At 42.5% G+C, this 21009-nt stretch overlaps 1 protein-coding gene and 1 long non-coding RNA gene across 6 annotated transcripts in view; both read left to right on the forward strand.

Moving 5' to 3' along the window:
• Window positions 1-13568, forward strand: part of LOC125318568 — a 41248-nt gene extending 27680 nt beyond the window's left edge. Inside the window, exons 2-7 of one of the 5 annotated variants that reach the window (XR_007200427.1) lie at window positions 305-423; window positions 763-898; window positions 8037-8192; window positions 10907-11207; window positions 12366-12452; window positions 13399-13568. This is a non-coding gene — a long non-coding RNA (uncharacterized LOC125318568). Of the gene's footprint in view, window positions 1-304; window positions 424-762; window positions 899-8036; window positions 8193-10906; window positions 11208-11548; window positions 11623-11642; window positions 11921-12078; window positions 12214-12365; window positions 12453-13398 lie in introns of those variants that run through there. The other 4 variants (XR_007200428.1, XR_007200429.1, XR_007200426.1 and 1 more) reach the window with 4 other exon arrangements.
• A 97-nt stretch (window positions 13569-13665) lies between these two features.
• On the forward strand, window positions 13666-19185 carry CBLN2 (cerebellin 2 precursor). Its single transcript, XM_048289552.1, has 3 exons — window positions 13666-13986; window positions 16290-16409; window positions 16696-19185. Exons 1-3 carry the CDS (start codon window positions 13666-13668, stop codon window positions 16891-16893), a joined length of 639 nt encoding a protein of 212 aa, XP_048145509.1. The 3' UTR covers window positions 16894-19185.
• Window positions 19186-21009: the final 1824 nt, after the last annotated feature.

Genomic DNA, 21009 nt, shown 5'->3' on the forward strand with positions numbered 1-21009 from the left:
AATTTTTAGACACCCCTCATGAGTCTCAAAATTAATGATTAGATATGTAACAATGTGTGATGATTGGGGGAAATTTCTAAGGATTAGTTAGATATAAGGATATAACTAATTTTCTAAGTAAGAAAGAATTCCAGCTTCCAATTTCTATTCCAAACCACTGGAGTGTTTCATTTTTTGAAATGTTACAATTACAGTGAGGGATGCCTTTACTACTCTGAGCAGGGCTTGAATTTAGGTATGAATTATTCAATTAATTTTTCCTTGTGTTCCATGGTTTTTTCATCATGCATGTGGAACTGGCCAGCTCCAAAGGAGGACTAGAGATTTCAGTGCAATCCATGGGTAAACTGGCTTATATGGAGTGAAATATGCTTCTGCCTTCAGTAAATTTGACAAATTTGACAAATTTTCTGAAAGAGAAAGGTAAGTTTAATAGGTTTTGACCTAGAAAAGGCTTATTGACATGTGTCCTCTTTGGAAACCTTATTTTAATGGCATAAAAAGCTCTAAAAAATTCTGAAATTCAGTTTCATTCCAAGAGAAAATTTCAAGTGATTGTATAAAAAGGTTTGTTTAACATTTGTATAAATTGTCTATACCCATATGAATCAACATTCTTTCTGACAACACAAAAAATGTGAACTACTGAAGGAGTGATGATTCAGTGCATAATCAGCTTTCAGAAGACTCTCTTTCTAGACTTCTGCATGACCCAAACATATTTGTTATGTTTTTCTGTTTGTTGGGTTTTTTTCAACACAGCCTCTTCCCTTCAACATTCAGTATATTCTGGATTCTAAAATACTGGAGAATCTGAAAGAGTGAGATTTTCATGTTCTGTCCACTTGAAAGGTACTGAAAAATTTGGAAGAAATTTTGCTTTGTGGAGGATCTGAAGGTAAATATTGTCACCTACAACAATTTGTTTAAAAAGCCTAATGTTGTGGTTTTCTGCACAAAACTTGATCTTCATTATCTTAAAACTCAAACACAAATATCAGTATCATGCTATGGAATTTTATCCCACTGATAAGGTAGTTAAGCCTCCTTAGTACACCACTGGAGTTTGTCATGAAGTTTCCAGCAGTTGCAAATCTATCATAATTATCTGCCTAATGACTTTTTTCTGCATAGGAGCATGGATCTCCCAAAAGAGGATTTAATCTATTAGCTGTGTGGACCATTAGCTGTATCCAGATTCAGGGAACCACGAAGATGAATTTTATCCTGTGTCACAGGCTGCTTGTAAGACAGACATAGGAATGCTCCACTGTGCTTAGATATATAGTGCATTATAAATGGGATGAGAAACAGTAAAGTTATAAGACTACAACAGATGAATCAATGAAAAAAAATCAAGAAATCTTCCAGGGTTTCTTCAAGTATTTTTTATTTTCCATTGCATAGGATGGATGGCCTTTTTACTATAAAAAAGTGTAGAAATGCTGAAAACCAGTGCACTCCCAGAAACTCTTAACTAAAAAATTATATGCAAATATTCTTCTGCTCCAAACACCAAGGCTAACTTTGCAACCCCAGTGAACTATATTTTTCCCAGTAGTCTTGTTCTATTTGTAGGATGATGCAGTGAAAAGAGATTAGAGAACATGTTGCTTTTAGTGAGGAACAGTATGTGTGAGCACACATGGGAAGGGGGGATCTATTTCATACAGGGTCAGTTGCAGAGTGTGACAATTCAGCCCTCATGGTTTAAGGTTTGTAGTGGTGCCAGCTATAGGATGGATGGAAGGATGGATGGGTGGATGAATATAAGCTATGGCCCAAGGACCCCAGTGAGCTCTAAAATATATCAAAGAGTGTATGAACAAAGTCAAGCTTGAGCAGCCCAGCTCCACTCAGTCAGCTTTTTAGCTTTTTTCAGTCTACTGGGTTCCTTGATGTTCGGCATGTGGTGAACTGATGAACTGAATTTGAACTTAGGCCATATTCTTTTCATCTTTGCATGCCTTTTGATACAAGCCTGTTGCTCCTCTTCAGGAAGCCTGCTTCTTGCACACCGACACCGCAGTTATCCAGTTTACATTTTATGTTGATTGCTTAGGAAAATATTGATTGAAGATGTCATCATGAGTCAGAAAGACTTTGTTTAGGCTTCTGGTAGAACTGGAATTCAACTGTGTGTTTCTAAGCTTACTTTTATAAAATGAGAGCATAACAATATAATTTACCTTCCTTTTTTTTTTCCTCTGAGAAGCCATGGGAAACTAGCAAAGAACATTTATGGCATTCTGAGGTCATTCACCTGATTATACCTGGGGAAAATCTATAAAAGCAGGATAATGCAAACTGTCAGAATGAAGCAGTTGGAGAGGAGAGGTGACTGGCAGCAATTGTGTTTCAGGTGGAAACAGTGCAAAAATGGACACAATATTTTCATATTTGAAAATCAATGTTCATTCGCATGAATTTCCATATAATTCTAGCCCATATGTGGGGAAAAAAATTATGGGGAGGAAACAGAGGAGTTTTTCTTCAGCCCAAATATCACTGGGAAGTAATGTTTACATGTCATTTATAGCATTTACTGTTTGTTCTTAAGTAAGTTACACAAAGCACAAAGACATCAACTCTACTGTGATTATTCGAGTGAGTTCAAGATCAAGAATTATTTCCTTGAAAAGACTGACAGAGATACATTACTTTGGGTTATTCTGATGTTTCAGTTTGCTTTTGGACAGTTTAAAGTGATAGGAATCAATTACTTACATATTGCTTTTTGGGACACATAGTTTGTTGAGTTCTTGTTTCCTCAAGATTGCTCTTAAGAGGTGAAATCCCTGACTCCCAGCTGTGACTCACCAGTTTGGCAGTACCATCTTCCAGTGCCCAGCACAGGCAGCTGACTTTGCTCTGACTAGTGTGTTTCTAGGCCTAACTACTAGTGTGCAGCCAAGTCCTTAAAAACTAGTAACTAGACTGTGTGGATGTGAAGCAGATTTTTATATAAGCATGGGCTTAAACTTGGCCTGGACATAGTTTTGGTGTAACCTTAAATTCAATGTTAAGTCCTATATATTGTAAACTATAAAATATCAAGACGTGTTCCAGTTTAGCCAAATTTAGAAATATATCCTCTGAGAGAAGGCAGGCTACAACAACCCTTCCCCCACCAGGTTTGGGAAAACATAAGTTTCCCTAGAAGGAAAGTGAAAGAGATAAAAACTATTTATTTAACAAACACACAGGAAAAGGATAATGATGCTAAATGATAAAACCTCCTGCTCTGCTGAGAGAAACCTGGGGGAAAATTCAGAGTACTTTCATAGATCTCCCTCCTTGGAGCTGGGACAGGGTGGTGGGCCCACCTCCAGGGCCAAGGCCTTGGTGGAAAGTCCTCCCAATGTATTCTGATAATGAAACAGTCCAGCAGAGAGAAAAGGGAAAAAAATGAAGTCCCAGGAAAACATAAGTTCAACTCTCTGGAGGAAAAGGAGCTGAGGAAAAAAAAAACTGCTGAAAGCTGCCTGGAAAGAAAAGCAAGCCGGGTGCCTTCCCTCCCCTCTTGCTCTCCTGCTGCAGCTGGGAAAAAAAAAAAAAAAAGTCTCTATCTCTGCGTGACCTTGAACAAGCTGCAAACTGCTTTGAAAAAGTTTTCCTCAGTTTTTCCTCCCCCCTCTCAGGCTCAGTTTAAAGGCATAGAAAGGCACAAAAATTGATTTTAGGGCATAGGGCAGAGATATGGGATACACATCATAAAGTCACCCCAAGACAACACGTTAGGAAACAGAAAAAAAGAAAGCCTAGGAGAGAAAAGAATTATTTAAATATCTATTCTGTATGTACAGACAGTGCATAGAGAGACACTCCCTTAGATAAGTACATCATTATCGGTTCTCTTCCATAAGAAACCCTGCCCATTGTCATAGAATCATAGGATCACAGAATGGTTTGGATTGGATGGGACTTCAAAGACCACCTAATTCCAGGCCCCCTTCCATAGACAGGGACACCTTTCACTACACTGGTGTACTCAGAGCTCTGCCCAACCTGGCCTTGAACACTTTCACAGGGATGGGGTATCCACAGCTTCTCTGGGTAACCTGCTCCAGTGCCTCATCACCCTCACAGTAAAGAATTTCTTCCTTATATCTAACCTAAACCTGCCCTTTTTCAGCTTAAATTCATTGCCCCTATCCCCTTTTGGTGAAAAGTTCTACACAGATAAAAGCACTGTAGCTTAAAAAGATAAGTAGCTTAAACACATCTGTCATTGGCACATGCAGTGTTTAATCAGAGCTGTAAAATTTATCGCAGAATTTTTCTTGGTCTTGAGAAAGGACAGTTACAGAGATGCCAGATGCCTGGTGGCCATTGCAAATCTCACCGGCAGAATCTGTTTCTGCCTTTTAACAGAACAGAACTGACACTGAAACCTGCGTCCGTGGCACAACAGTCTCCACAGAGCTGCACTAAAATCCTTTGTGTCACCACAATGACAAAACACAATAAAGTAATAATGATACTGGTTCGAGAGAATCACAAGCACAAAGTCATGAAAAGAAATTCTATGAAGTGCTTTTGGTATCTTTTGCCCCCTGTGCTGTGGCTCCATGCCTACAAAGGTTTATGTACATAAAGAGCAAAGCACAGTGGGACTCTCACATGCCTCGAGTAAAATACAGGCTAAGTCCTTGTAGGCCTGAGACTTTCAGTTCAGGCTTTCTGCACATTAACTTCTCTAATAGATATATATAGTGTATATTATATATATATATAAAAATTGCTATGTAAAGGAATTATTTGCAATGTGACTTTTATTTTATTTTTACAACACATATTATTCTTTACATTTGGCAAAGGTGTATCAGAACTCTGGTTCATCATTTATTTTAAATTGGATTTAGTGTCATTCAGTCTGATGCAATGAAAAAGCTTCAGATGTGAAATCCCTTGTGAAGGCCTCAGTATTAGAATTGGAAATACTATGTCTGCCTTAAAGTCCCTAATGTAAATGTCTGAAATTTAGTACATTTTCATTCTATACTGAGTATTTCAACTATTCCCTGGAAGGAAGAATACAAGGTGATGGGAATGACTGCTTTGGTGTCATCTCTTTTTGTCTGTGACTTCAAGGCACCACTATTTTTCTATGCAGTCACATGCAATAGAGCATATTGGGTGTTCAGTGTTTGGGACAGGTGTGAGTCAGGCCATATGAGGGTTTACAGTGAAAGATTACCTGTGCCTACTACCCTGAGAGTTCCACCTAAATCAAATGATGTGATCAGAGGTTTACGAGGTTTCCCAGAGGTATGGTACAAACATATGTAAAGATCCTTCAAAATAGTTCAGCAACTTACTTTGCATAAACATATCTCTCACCTGCTGCAATACTTCCTAGGAGAACAAGGTATGTCTAAACAGTAGCATATGCCCAAAGCTCAGCTCAGCACAGAAAATTAATTTTCAATTCTTCCAATGAAGCTGTTAAAAGGAAAACTGATAACTATCCCAGATACTCTTTCTCATGCCCTCCCTAGGCCCCTGGGCTTGGCTCTCAAGATCTTTGACTTTGAATATGTCAGCTTTGTCTCAGTGGCTTCCCCTCTCTGTTCCCTTGAGAATTTAAGACATTAACTGGATTCTGGCTTTGAGTTCCTGATTGTAAAGAGAGACAAATACTGGTGTTCTCAGATGCCCTTATCCAGCCCAAATGAGCTTTCCTTCAGAGCAGATTGTGCAAGTGTTGAACAGATCTCCTTTTCTACTTGCTTTGGGGAGGAGTAAAAGAAGAAGTGATGTCACTAGTGTTTTCAGGGACACCCAATTTAGCAGCCACTGAGGTGAATGGGATCAGTCATACCTCATAATGCAATTGTTTAAAAGTACTGGAGAGCTGCCATTGCATGCATTGCCCTGGTTTGTGAGGCTATCACTGCAGTTGTAGCAGCTAAAACCTTCTTTTTGATAAAAGCCTTAGATTTTGGAAGAGAAGAACTTAATGCCGTACTGATGCATGGTGACGGGATCTGCACTGGCTATAAGTTTCCGGGCCCTTTCAAAGGAGACAAAGATTGCTATTCAGAACTCTCTCAAATGAGGCAAGAACAGAAGTCTCCACAGACTAAACGCTAAAGTGGTGTGAAATTTTGTCATAAATGGTAGAGCTGAAACCTGCAGCAGTAGAGAGCTGAGACTGAAGTGAGGTGTCTGGAACTCAGATCAAGGATGTGACCTCCTTAGATGGATGTAAATCTTCCTGCATCCTAGACAACATTTCAACAGCCAAGGACTACTTGGGATTTTCTCTACACCCACCTTAGATGAAACACCACTTTTGTAAGTTGGGATCAGATTTTAGGTGTTCTTTGGTTGAGGAATTCCAGTGTTTCCCATTTCAAATAAAAGAAGTTCTATAGACAGATCCACAGACAGATCCACAACAAAAGTATACGACAAAAAATCTCAGCAGTATATTAGTCTAATGAGCTCTGATGGAGGGAAAGTGAAAAAAACTAACACAAATAAAACCTAGAAGAAATACACGAGTGACTTAACAACAACCAGAGATCTTCTTCATTAGTTTCACTGAAGGAAACTAAGACTCAAATCTTTTGGGTCTCTCAAATGTCATCAGAGTTCTCAGCAGCCATGTGCTGAGTTGGAATTAGCATATAAAAGTGACCAAATACATCTGTTTCAACTCTCTAAAGCTAGAGTCTCTTGGTTGCAACACAGATATATTTATTTCAGAAGAAAAATTAATTTTAAAAGGACTGAACTTGACTGTTTTTTCTCCCTATCAGGATGATTACAACTCTGTATAGTGGCTAAGATTTCTATAGCAAGTAGATTTTTTTGTATTCCTGCTTTGTGATTGTGTAACTTGGAACAATGTACAGAAGCCTGTTTGCAGAGCAGTTGCTTTCTTAAAATAAAAGGATGAGTCTTTGAAGCAGAATAAAAAAAAGAAGCAATAAAAAATATATGAATGATAGTCATAGATTTCCTTCCATATATGTCATTAATGAGACTGACTTCTACAGTATTGCTTTCAAACCTGATTTGAATTCTGAAATGCTAAACTCAGAACTAACTAAATGAAATCATTAATAATGTGATCTTCTATCTATGCCATGTATTTTTATTTTTTTGGATTGTTTCCAGAAATGTCAAAGCCTTCTCTGCTAATACAATTTATCATGCATCATTAAAAACACGTGATTCAGTATAACTTTGTTTTCCAATTAGAACTGGAGGGCCTTCTTTGAAATCTAGTTGAATGAACTAGTGAAGCAATGAACTAAGTAAAGCAGTTGAAGGCATTTCTTTGTTGTATTTCAAAGTCCTGTTTCAAGATTTTCTCTTCTGAAAATAAACAGTCTGCATCCCTTGAATTTCACATTTGTGTGACATTGTGTAGCAACATCTCACCCGCAGCAAGAAAATCAATACAAAAATATAGTTTAGCACCATCAGTTCTTCCCAACTCTCACACATTACTAACACATAGTATCTCTATGTACCTAATATATACACCTACTCTATCTAATACATACATATATATATATATAAAATGAGATAGCTAATATCTGTTAGATACTGTAAGATAGGTAGATAGATACAGATATCTATTATCTAACATATATTAACTTCTTTGAAGCTTATATATGTTGGCTATGAGCCCTAAGGGATCTCCTCTAATTAAACTTGTGATCGTGCCGTGTTTATAGCAATGTTTTCATTATAAATTTCATGTAAACTCTTCAGTCTCTGAACTCAGCTGGGAAGCTCAGAAAGGGGATATTGGGTGGCCATATACATTTTTGCAGGTGAAAGAGAATAAATAGTCTTTAATTCTGTTATCTAGGAGCTACTTTTTTTTAAAATATGGGGGTTTTATTTACCCACACTCAAGTTGTGAGTTTTTATGAATTAAAAGTGTCCAAAACCAAGACACACAAGCAATGCTGAGTGCTACATATAAAAGAAAATGTAATTATTTGTGCTTGGCAAGCCGCATGCCTGGCTGTTGTTGTGGTAAACATTTCTCACAAATGTCTTTTCTATTTTAGACAAAAAATGTGCAGTCTTTGGAAGGCACACTGGGTTGCTGTCGTCATTTATCTACTTAAAAGCTCTGTGAAGAAGGAATCCAGAGAATAGCAGAGCTGCTCCACATCACTGTAAATTGTTTGTTCTGAGGATGCACCAAACCTTGAAAACTGGGGGTAAGTGTTGAACCTGAAGAACACATTGGTGACTGATGCACATTGTCTGAATATTTCTGACTGGTATATATTTAGGAAAAAAATGCTGTTTGCACCATTTTTTGTTTAATGATATGACATCTCCATCTAGAAATTTTCCCAAGCAGACCTAAATGACTTGAAAATGTTTTGGTCACAGAGGCTGATGACAGAGTCAGAACATGATGTTAGGGTTGTTCTGATATTTTTATATGAACCAAATGTTCTTGAGAAATTACACTTACTTCTTTCAATGTGTAAAATCTTATGCAGATATTCCTGAAATTCTATCAGACATGATGTTCTTTATGAGAATGGGTAAAATTCATCTATAGTCCTTCCCCACCTTCCAATGAAGGGAAAACCTTTGCACTTGAGAACTGTCACCTGATAAAAATTTATGGTGAATTTTCTTATGCAGGGAAAAAATCTAACTGCCTTTGTTGATGTGTGAGACACTAAGACTCAGGGACTAGAAATTAAGTTTAAGTATCTCTGTGAATGAATTCTAATTTATTATGTAATTTTTCTCTATATTTCTTATACTTGAGGATGTTGTGCATATTATCAACAGAGAGTTATATATTCCTGGCCATAGCTGGCAGCTATAAGGTAATAAGCCCTGAAGTCCTGATAGAATAGAGAACACTGATTTGAATTTACAAAACGTTCTTTTAGTCATGATGATGGTTGAATGTAACACAAGGATTTCTCTCACAGAGGGTAGGTATACTTCAGCTGGTTTACCAACGACTTATGGTTAATAGGGAGGTCATCACTGGGTAGGTACAGAACACTGCACTTTCTCTACCATCAGATTATATTTCAAAGGTGTGCTTGTAAGAAAAAATAATCAGATGTGTTAAATCCCATTTGTTACAATTTACAGTAAAATTGTTTTTTGAAGGCCAAGTAATCCATGAAGACAAAGTTCAGCCATTTAAATAGTAACCTATTTAATAAATGAGGACTCAGAAATAGGCACCTTGGCTGATCATGGAAGTGTTTTTGTGTCCCTGCTACAAACATGTTCTAATATTACAGGTAGACAAAAGAATGTTTCACATGAAATGAACATTTCTTCTTTCTCTGTTTTTGTATATGTAACAATGATATAATACATGCAAATGTCTGTGAAATAATTTCAGGAAAAGACATACAGCATTTTCTTTTGGAAAGGAGTGTCTTATTTTGTTTGGCATTATTGTAAATAATGTATGGAAACACTTGGGAGCTACTGATCAAAATATCTTTCTGTTGATAACTTGATTTAGTAGATAAGACAAAAAGCTTTTCCCCTTGAAGCTGCTGAATTAAATGAGTTCAAGGTGAGGGCTAGCTTAGTAAAGGTTCCAAAGAAAAGAGCAGTTTTATTTCTTGTGTAAGTTCCACACCATCAAGTTCAAGACGTCCCTGGTAGAAATGTTTGTATTCTTGGAAAAGTGATGAAAAAGGACATGAGCTTGATTACTCACTATTCTTTTCCAACTACAACCAATTTTTTGAACTCAAGAAAGAGAACTTTACCAATAACTTACCTGCTAATTTACTTTAGAAACTACACTTTCTGAAGTCATTCCATAACTGAGGTGCATTTTCCCACATTAATAATTTCAGATTCTGTATTTTCAGCCTTCCAACCCACAAAAAAGAAAAAAAAAAAAAGAAAGAAAGAAAAAAAAAGATGCTTAAGTAATTCCACCAGCTACCAAGCTGCAGTTTTATTCCATTAAGGACAATATTTAATTAGAAGTAATGTACAGAACTGTTTTCTAATAAACACTGTAAATGTCATATAATTAGAAATTTTATTAGAAGTAAATATTCTATTGTTATTCCCCCTCCCTCCATATGTGCTGCACTGATTTTTACTTATAAGTCTTTTACTAGTTGCCTAAGAAGAGAGTTTCTGTACATGTGGGATTAATTTCTTGTATTAAAAAAGGCAAGATTTAATCTTTTTTTTCCTGTGGGTGCACATTGGATTTAATGGCTTTTCAGTTCCCTTTAGTTCTTATGCTCATCTTCCTTGAAAGCTGCAGGCAGAACTGATAACATGCCATCATTCCCTCAACACTGGGCCTTATATTCTAACTCATATAGAAAAAGGTACAAATCCTTTGGCTCTGCTTTCATTCCTTGTTTATACAACACAGTCATAATGAGTAGTGTGATCTAAAGAGAAATAATAGCAGCTCCCTAGTGTACCAGACACATGTAAGATTGAGTGCTGATATCTTCTGAAGGAATTTCTGTGGTCCTTTTCACCGTCTTGCAGAATAGGTGCTGCCTTACAGCCATAGACTTGTTCCTGCTCTGATTTCTGATAATTTCAATGCACTACACTTTTCAGCTTTCTACTCTCATCCCTCCGTGCTTGAACTCAGAAAAAAGACCATTAAACATGAGTATTTCAGGCGTAGCATAAATTTCTCATTTGAAATAAGGAGCTATAGGTTAGGAATTCCCTGCACACTGCTTAGCTGTAATTTCAGGGCATGATTAATTTCTCAGTGCAAATCACCAGGCAGACACCCTCAGGGGTTCCTTGCTTCTGCTTAAAGCAGAAGATGGAAACAGAGAAGTGCTCATTCATATAAGAGATTGTAATTTTACTGTTGACATACATTGCAAATTTTCTCTGTATCAGGATCTACCGCTTAGATGTATACAGTTTCCTGATAAATTTCTTTCAGATGCTGAAGTCTAAGTTTCAGAATCTCTAGGAAAACGCCATATGCAATGAGAAACCCAGTTTGCAATGGAGACGAATGCATCAAAATGCAACGGTGTTTCTCAAAACTTCGTTGCCAGTGCTCTGCCTTACCCTCTCCCGCATTGCTGATGACGTCTCAGCAGCAGCCCCACGAGCTGAGGAGCATGAAACATTTGCAGCCGGCAACATCTGATGATAACCTTGACTGTGACAGACATCACTGATACCGCTCCGCAAGGCAGGGGCGACCCACAAGCCCAGCGCACGCAGGCCTTGCAGAGGTGGGCGGCCACTCACTTCCTCAGCCGAACGCTCTGCCCTTTGGGATTTTCCCTCCCTCTCCTGCCGAGGTGCCACCCTCCCTGCTCCCGCCGTCCCTGGCTGCCCCGGCGGCCCCGCGGCCCGACCCGCGCCGCCGCCAGGTGGCGCCTCGCGACCGCTCTTGGAGCGGAGCCGCGGGAGGGGCCGGGAGCGGGGTGGGAGCGGGGCCGGGAGCGGGGTGGGAGCGGGGCCGGGAGCGGGGTGGGAGCGGGGCCGGGAGCGGGGTGGGAGCGGGGCCGGGAGCGGGGTGGGAGCGGGGCCGGGAGCGGGGCCGGGAGCGGGGTGGGAGAGGGGCTGGGAGAAGGGCTGGACCGGGAGCGGCTTGGGAACGGGTTCAATTCAGGACCAGGTCGGGGAGCAAGTCCCAGTCCTCAAGTGTGTCAGGGAGCGGGTCCCGGTTCGGGAGCGGGTCTGGGAAAGGGCCGGGAAGCTGGTACACCCCGGGGAATAAATATTTTAATAAAGGGGGAGCCGCCGCCGAGCTTTGGGCGCCGAGGTGTGGGGGTGCGAGCGTGGGAATGGGGCCTTGCGGTGTGCGGGGCGCAGCCTCACGCCCCGAAGTGCCCCAAACAACATGTCCTTTTTAGTGATTATTACTCTCAGAATTAAAGTCTGTGAATTCCAAACAGCTCCCAGTGAGTGATGCTGTGTGGTTCGGCCGCAGCGGCCGCCGGTGAGCGCTAACGTGTCGGTGGCATGTTGGAACAGGGGCGTCTTAGCACGACGGGTTCGAGTAGAAATAATGGGGGGGGCGAGAGGGCACGGCTCTTCCCTGACTCCAGTGACACCGGAGAGGCCGTCTCAGTGGGAACATCGCGGCTTGTCGCGGCTGCTCGCGATGTGTCGGGGTGCGGCTCCAGGGCGCGGGGGTGCCTGGCCAGAGCAAGGACTGGGGTGCGGGATCGCCGGCGGTGCCGTGGCCGCACTCCGCTCCGGTCCCGGTGTCTGAAACCCTGCCGGCTGCCTGTGCGTGTGTGTGTGTGTGCGCGCGTGTGCCGGAGAAGAGGGGAGGAGGGAGGAAGTGGGGTGGTGGTGGTAGCGGCTGGCGGGAGGGGGATGATTATTGGCAATGGGCGGGAGAGAAAGAGGCGACTCCTGTTTCCTTTTCTTCCTGCCAGCGCAATCTCAGCTCATTTTCTCTAAGCTATACAAGTTCACGGACGAGCTACCTAGCCAGTCCTCCTCTCCGGTCATGGACCTCCCAGGTAAAAAGGCCGTTCTCCTCCCCGCCGGCTGTTCTTTTTTGCAAAATATAATTTTTAAATGATAGCAAAAATAAGATGTGGGGTTAGGGCAGCGGTAGAGATGCCTCTGGAGAGGCGTAGGAGCGATCTCCCAGGAGCGAGATCTCCGGGTATTCTGGTGAACAGGGAAAACTGAGATGCAACTTCCGAGGGAGAAGCCGGGTGAGGCTTTGACTTCTGCGATATGTGTGCATGCCGGGGTGGGAACCGGGGCATACCTGAGCCGGCTGCTTCCTTCTCACGAGTTTAGAGAGTCGCCGGGGTAGTCAGCAGTGGTGGTAGCCTGGCCTGAGGGACAGAATGTTGGGAAGTATAAATCAGTGCCCGAGGGCAGCAACCCCCAGGCGGGGAGAAGGGCGGCAGCAGCTCCCAGAAGCCGGCCGGGGCAGCGCCGGGGCGGGAGCATGGGGGTCGGGGCGCCCTGGCCACCCGCGAACGCTACAGATAACGGGGCAGCTCCATCGAGGGGAGAGAAGGCGCGTTACTTATAACAAGAATAAAATCTTCTTCCGTAGTGTCTGGGGCGTTAGGAGACGGATACAAACCAGGCTCGCAGATGTAGTAAAAAGTGGGGCTGTGGGAAGAAGTGGAGTCGGGTTTTGGAGCCCCCGTTGGTTGTGGGGAGGGAAAGGGACTGCCAGAGGCGCCCGCAGGATGCTCCGCCGCGGGTTTGGGGATGCAATCTGCCGCGCTGTCCCCTCCTCCCCCCTCGGAGTACGGCAGGGGCTGCGGGACCCCAGCCTGCTGGGGAACCGGAGAAAGAGGTGACATAGAGCAGCCAGGTGTCTCCCAGACCTGTTGTACTCGCTGGGACGCCCGGGGCGGGGAGGGGCAGCCCGCCGGGCGGCGTGGTGCCGGCTCCTGCCTGCCCGCTGCTGTGCTTCACCGCCGCCTTTCCCCTTGGCAGGCTGCTGCGTGCCGCCCGCCCTCTGAGGAGGCTCCTTCGCCCCGCGCAGAGGAGGAGGAGGCGGAGGAGAAGAAGGGGAGGAAGGCGCGGCCGCAGCCGCCGCTGCCCAGCCGCCGTCCCGCAGAGCGCTGGCCGCAGGGCGCCGCGGCGGCAGCAGGAGCGCAGCCCCGTCCGCCTCCCCGCGGCCGCCCGCCCGCGGCGGCGGCGCGGGGCGCCCGCATGTCGGCGGCGATCCGGAGCGGCGGCGGCGGCGGTCCGGCGCTGGGCATGGGGCGGCGGCGGCGGGGGGCGCTGCCGGAGCCGGCGGGCGGCTGCTTCTGCTGCCTGGCGGCGGCGCTACCGCTGCTGCTGCTGCTGCTGCCCGCCGGGTGCCCGGTGCGGGCGCAGAACGACACGGAGCCCATCGTCCTGGAGGGGAAGTGCCTGGTGGTCTGCGACTCCAGCCCCTCGGCCGACGGTGCCATCACCTCCTCCCTGGGGATCTCGGTGCGCTCGGGCAGCGCCAAGGTGGCCTTCTCGGCCACCCGCAGCACCAACCACGAGCCCTCCGAGATGAGCAACCGCACCATGACCATCTACTTCGACCAGGTCAGCCACCGCCTGCTTCGCTTTCCCTACCCCTTTCCCCGCGCCGGCCGGCCCCTGCGCAGGCATCCCCCGCCCCTGCCTCCCCCTGGCTGCGCGCGTATTCTCCTTCTGGCTCCCGTTCCTTCTTTTAATCCCCACCCACCTGGTCAATAGCATCTTTACGTCTCAACTCCCCAGAAAGAATTTGGAAAGTTCTTTCAGGTGGCTGCGGGGCTTTTCCAGGGTAGTACCGGGTGGGGAACACGCTGGCTTCTTGTCCAGTCACACTCGCTAGTATGGAAAGGGCCTTAACGTGAGACTCTGTGCCTCGGACGCGTGCGGGGGCGCCTTGCAGCCAAGAATTGCCTCTGCCTGCCAGGAACGACCGGGGGACATCCCTCCTTCGGTGCAAATTCAGATTTACCGCTGAGGAGTTGCCGGATCTGCCTATTCGGAGCGCATTTGGCAATGTTACAGCATCTCACAGAGGGAGGGAGGGAGGGATGAGGAAGAAGAGGGTGCTTCCCGCGTTATCAGGAGAGGCAAACGGTGTCCCCGGTGGGCTGTACCGGAATGGTGTTATCCCGCACAGCGTACGCCGGGCAGAGCAGCGAACAGCCCGGCCTGCTTGTCCTGCCCCTGCCTCGTAGCACCGCTTGCCTCCCGGAGACCATACTCTGTCCATCCACTTTATTTTTGCGGTGAAATTTCCTTTTTTCCTACCACTTTTGACTCCTGAAGTAGTATTGCAGTCAGCCAAAATTAGCATGCCAGATAGTTTTCTCTGGGCTTGTTTGTTTGGTTGGTTTTTGGATTGTTTGTTTGTGTTTTTTACCTGTCTGTCTGGCTGTCATTTATCTGTCTACCTGTCCCTCCTAACGAGTTTGCACAGCTATTCGTCACATACAACATCTCATAAAATCGGATCAGTAAAAAACCAAAACAACAAAAAATCAAAACCCCAACTTGATAAATATGTAGTATATTTTAGATGCTTTACCCGGCAATGTGCAGTTCCTAGGAGTGTGAAGGCATTTTCTCGGTGCTCTCACAATAAGGGTTGGTTGGGTTTTTTTGGTGGGTTTTTTTTTTTTTTTTTTGTTTTGTTTTGTTTTGCTTGTTTGTTCCTTTTTTAGGAAACTAGAGACTTTGGCTGTTTGGGAAGAAAGGCTCGGGATTTGCGGGGTGGGGGGGGCTATGGTGTTTTTGTTTTCTCCTGCTTTGTATTTTTCTTCACTAAAGCAGAGCTTTAGCCCGCAAACTGAGCGTGACGGGTGTGCCCCGGGTAGGGCACGGCGGAGCAGCCGGCTCGGGCGCACCCGCTCGCCGGACGGCATCGCCACCGACCCGCAGATTCTTCTCTTCCCGCCGCCCGTGCCTTTCCAGCCAAATCCTGCTGCCCGTCACAGGACCCTGGACAAGGCGCGAGCGGATGAGCCGAGGCCAGATCCCTGTTAGATCGGCGGGACCGGCAGGGTGCGGCTGCCGCTTCCGAACGAGGCTTTGCACATCTGCCCCAGGGCTCAGCTCTTCCCCCCGCCCCCCCGCCCCCCCCCTTTTTTTTTTCTTGGTTTGGTTTGGTTTGGTTTGGTTTTGGTTTGGTTTAGTTTTTGTTTGTTTGTTTGTTTGTTTTGTTTGTTCTGTGGTTGGTTGGTTGGTTTGGTTTGGTTTGGTTTGAAAAAACATTGAAATATATGACAAATTAAGGGTATTGCCAGGAAGGAGACCAGGCCCACCCCAGCCTTCTGAGATGTGGGCCAAGTGGCACAGCCCTCCAGAGGGACAGAGAGACATGAGCTGGCAGATGTTGCTGTTGCTGAGCATCCGCTCTCCTCCTTTGCCCCTCTGCAGTGCAGTTTAGTTCTGTACCCTATCAAACTCGAGGCCAGCTCTGATTTCAGTTGTGTTAGCCAAAAAAAAATACATTTTCATTATGAGCTAATGACTTTTGGGATTTTTTCCTACCTTTTTTCCCCTCCCTCCTTCCCTCCATTTCACATTCCTCCCCCTCCCCCTTCTGCCACCTTTATTGACAGCACACTGTGGACATTTGCACTTCATCTAACCGGTTTTGGAGATCATTATTGCATAACTAAATTGCTTTATTAACACTGATGCCTGTTAAATGCCTCTGTAACTTGACTCCATTCCCCTGCCGTGCACTTTTAATTGTGCTTCAAATGCCATTTTGGCTATGCTTTATGTTGGTCATTGAGCTCATGTGAGATTTTCGCTGGTGCTTTTCTAAGGTTAGTCTGATTTCTCTGATTTCTCTCTTTCTCTCTCTCCTTTTCTTTGTTCTGTTTTATTTGTTTACATTCCAGGTATTAGTTAATATTGGCAACCATTTTGATCTTACTTCCAGTATATTTGTAGCACCAAGAAAAGGGATATATAGTTTCAGTTTCCACGTGGTCAAGGTCTATAACAGACAAACCATCCAGGTGGGTTCTAATCTAAAGAAGATGCTGTCTTTCCTTTTCTTTTTTTTTTTTTTTTCTTCAAATGCTCATTTCTGCACTCATATTTGCAAAAACAGCAATTGAAGAATGAGACTGTGGGTTATTGTCAAAGGGGTCTGTATACATGACAGAAATCACTCATTGCCCATTGCCTTGGCTTAATTCAACCTAGATTCTAACCTGTACAAAAATTTGGTGATGTGCACAGGGCAAAAAAATCATTGAGAGTATTGAGAAAACTCAGATTCTGTCTCTTTGCACTTTTTAGGTAAGTTTAATGCAAAACGGCTACCCAGTGATTTCAGCTTTTGCAGGGGATCAGGACGTCACCAGAGAAGCAGCCAGCAATGGGGTCTTGCTCCTCATGGAAAGAGAAGACAAAGTGCATCTCAAACTGGAAAGGGGTAACCTCATGGGAGGGTGGAAATATTCAACCTTTTCCGGCTTCTTAGTCTTTCCACTATAAAAGAAGGCCAAATAGGAGACAGATCCATGAGCCAGAGCAAGGATTCAATTGTTAATGACACCCTGAACTTGGCAGCACATGAAAATATTTTCAGTCACCCCGTCAGACTGTCACGGTAGAAGAATGATAACCTTCTAAACTCCAACATTTGCTTTGAATATTGACAATTCCTTGGAACCTGCGCCTCTAATTAGTTTTAGACGACAGTGATCTTTAGGAGAAATGAAATTATCGACCTGAGCAATTTGTACCTGTGATTGTAAAGTCAATTTTGGATTTTATTGTTGGGATCATTGACTTTCTTATTCTTTTTATTTTTTTCCTCTCTTTCGTTTTTTCCTCTTTTTCTTTCTCTTGTTGTTGTCCCAATGAAACAAATAACTCGGACCACAGAATCACTTTGTCAAAGGCTCACTCCAGAGCCAGAAGAATGGAGTGTTCAGCCCAATGAGGTGTTCTTTCCATGCTTTATTTCTTTGTGTTGTATAGCCTTAAGGAAAAAAGAAAAAAAAAAAAAAAGAAAAGAAAAGAAAAAAAAAAGAAAAAAAAAGAATGGCTTCAGTCTCAGTCCTGTATTTTTCTGGGGGAGGGGGATTCTGGACATTACTGTGTCAAGAAGTGCTTTATCCAGTGAAGCAAAATTTGCACGATTGGAACCTTATTTGTGTTGTTCGTGTTTTTCATCAATTTTTTATTTTTCCTGATTTTTGTTTGTGTGTGCTAAAAATGTAAGCTAGATTGATCAATACGACAAAACAAAGCACATATATACCCTGTAGCTCTATGTAAGCTAACCAGTGAACAATTCTGTCTGCACTTTCCAGCTGATCTTTATAGACCTATTTAGAGAGAGGGAAAGAGAGAGAAAGAGAGAGAAAGAGAGAGAAAGAGCGAGAGAGCTACATGATCCTTCAATTACAATCTGGAAAATATAAAGGAACTGACATTTCTGAATTGTCCTGACATTTCTAGAAGCAACAGTGGAGGCTTTGAGTATCTTCTCTGACCATACCCTAAAATATATCCTTTCTTTGCATTACCATATTTTTGGTGCTTTTATCTGATATTTATTTGATATATTTGTCCACTAATGCTTGAGTACACATTGTGGGAGCACAGAGTGATGGCGGAGCAAACTCTTCCTCTTCCAAATTAAATAAAACCATTTCCACTTAAGCTGTCCATGGCAAGTACCAGAGGAATAGACACAAGCATCTTTGACAGCCTTGGGGAGAGGGACCCTAGAGGATCAGCAAATGCTCCAGAGGTTGGCACAGGTGCCATGCTAATATATTAGCTGTGTGTGCTCTTCCCAACATAAATGACATCACAGTTCTAGGGGTTGACTGACATCGATATTCAAGGTTGGGAAAATTATTATCCCAATCAACAGGAGGTAAAATATCAGGCCAATGCCAGTTGTATCCTTTTGCCTCATTCTCAATAAACAGATCTTGTTTCTTGAATTTTTTAAGTTTGGTTTTTTGGTTTGCTTGGTTTTTTGTTTTTTTTTTAAGAGTAGTGTACTAGATAGTATGCTGAGGAGAATCTTATTAGAGGAGATCCAGAATGAATGTTTATTTCATAGAATTTTTATCTTCATTTATTTAATTTAAAATATTTCATTTTGCTACTAATCGTCCAAGGATGGATGTGCAAAAGAATTTATTTTTGTCAAATTCACTCCTCTGCCTCAAGCAAATATAACACAAAGGCATTTGCAGGAAATCAGTGGTAACTACATTGTATTTCAAAATTATGGTGGACATGTCATTTTCATTGTAAATTTATCATTAAAGGGACAAAATTAAAGTCATATATTCTTAAAAAAAACTATCTGTGTTGCTTATATACCTCAGATGATTAAAACATAAGCCAATTTAATATTTAATATTTAATATTTTTGTGCATTTTCACCATTGATGTGGTTTGTTTGCTTTGCCGTTTCACTTTGCCAGTTACTGAATGAATTGTTTTCAGGTTGTTGGTTTTTTAAATGGGTTGCATTTTCTAGTTCCCCTTTGTGCTTTGGCATGACTGCAATGTTTCTAGTTGCAAAATATCACAGGGCTACATTCAAGTACATGAAATAAAACCTGAGTCAGCAGCAACCTTTTTCTATTAAAATACAATAAATACAGTTGTCTTAATGGTAGACATTGTAAAACTACTTTTTGTGTTTACAACTTGATTATGTCACTCAAGGAAACAGAAACTGAGGTGGGTTCAAGGTCCCAAGTTTTTAGTTTCTACTATATTTTTAATTTAAAATAAAAATACTCAGTAAAAATACTTTAAAATAAGAATTAGTTTTATTTAAAAATTCTGCCTACCATAATCACATCCAGTGTTCTTATTTATTTCAGTTCACTTGGCTTGAATAAGGCAATGACATCTTAGTTCTGGCTCTCTCCTAAGCTAAATGAGGCCAATGACAATGTTTTCCTTGGAACTTATCTTGAAAGTTTCTTATGCCATTGAAGCTGCATGATCTGAATATCTCACTTCATGTATTCAAGCTCAGTAATCCTGACCATGCTTCTTTTATAAATATGTTTATATGATAACCAATCTTCTGAATTTAAAGAAGTCATCTCATATAATGCCTCTTTCCCTCTGCTGCTCTTGTGTCTTTCATGCTAAGCTATAGAGTTAGGACTCTTATACAAACAGTTAAAATAAATGGAAAATGTGGAGTAAATTCTTATTGTACACTTATTACAATCATGATTCCTCTTTTTCTTTTATTTTCTTTGCAATATTTATTCCCTTTTCCCTTTTAATTTTGCATCTGGGTTTGAGAAAGTGCAATCTACTTGCTTTTGGAAATGGTAGAAATTTTGATATATTCGTAAGGTGTGGATTCATTATATATTTTATGCTGGAGGGGAAAAAATGTACAACTGCAGCATTGTAGATTGCAGGAAATATGATGTGAGAACAATTAAAGGAGCCTCCCAGTACCTCAAGAGTAGGCTTATAGAAATTAATTTACATAAATAAATTGATTGGGTAACACTCAGAGTTGGTGTAAATTTAATGAGGAGCACCACGAGAGTTAGGAACTGTAAAACACATGGTAGTGAAGCAGGCCAGTGGCACCATAACTACTCTGGTTCCTGTGGGAGCAATAGCAGAAGGCTCCTTCCAACAACTTTCAAGCCTTCTCACAAGCTGCCGTGTAACAGTCGTAAGATATTCCTATGAAACCGGTGTCTGTTTGACTGCTTCCCTTCTAGGGAACAATCTGTACCCAGGTGTTTTTGGTGTTCACTGTTTTAGTATTTCTTCAGCCTACTTACAGCAAGGTAGAAGCCAGGAGCTGTATTAGGAATGATAAATTCTTGTCATACCGTTGCCTTCCTCTGAGTTTTACATCCATAGTTTGAACACCGTCTTGCCAGAGAGCCTGTGTGCTCTCACCTTGCCCTGAGACAGTGGGTGTGATGGATGTGCAGTGTATCTCATTACTGGTCAGCATCTTACAAGCTGGATCTGTGGGAGGAGGAGAGAGACAGGACATGAAACTAAGGAGTTGTTTAGAAGTTACACTGTGTTTGTCGGCTGTGACTTTTTAAACTTTTAAAAAGAACATTTTGTTTTTATTGACCAAATTTGTTTCTTGGACAATCTGTCAAAGTAGAAGATAGGCTAAAAGGGCTTGTTTACTGATGGAGTTATTCAGAAATAGCTGAAGGTGGTTTCATGTCCTTGTAACATGACATTGGTTTCTGGAATAGGCAGAGTCACAGGTAGCATTGTTTAAAAATAGCTCTTATAATTAATAGTCTGCTTCGATCTAGGATAACTTTCTAGTGTTAATGAGCACTCAAAAATCAGTGTCATTAATATACTTCATTTTCGTGGGTAATGACTTGTCATTAAACAGTTATACATAACTAGAGAAATACAATCAATTCACCTCTTTTAATATGTTGTTGAAGGGCCAAGGAATGTCTTTGAGTCATTGCCTAGTTTCTAGATTTGGAACCACTCACTGTCTTGAACAATTGTTCCAGGATCATGTATGGTGAGGAGTCATGCCCATTTTTAATCATGGTGGTAAATTATGATCCATTGTAAAATGCACATTTTCTTAGTGGAGTGGCTTCTTTT

The sequence above is a fragment of the Corvus hawaiiensis genome, chromosome 30, assembly GCF_020740725.1.
Source record: "Corvus hawaiiensis isolate bCorHaw1 chromosome 30, bCorHaw1.pri.cur, whole genome shotgun sequence".
NCBI classification, from domain to species: domain Eukaryota; kingdom Metazoa; phylum Chordata; class Aves; order Passeriformes; family Corvidae; genus Corvus; species Corvus hawaiiensis.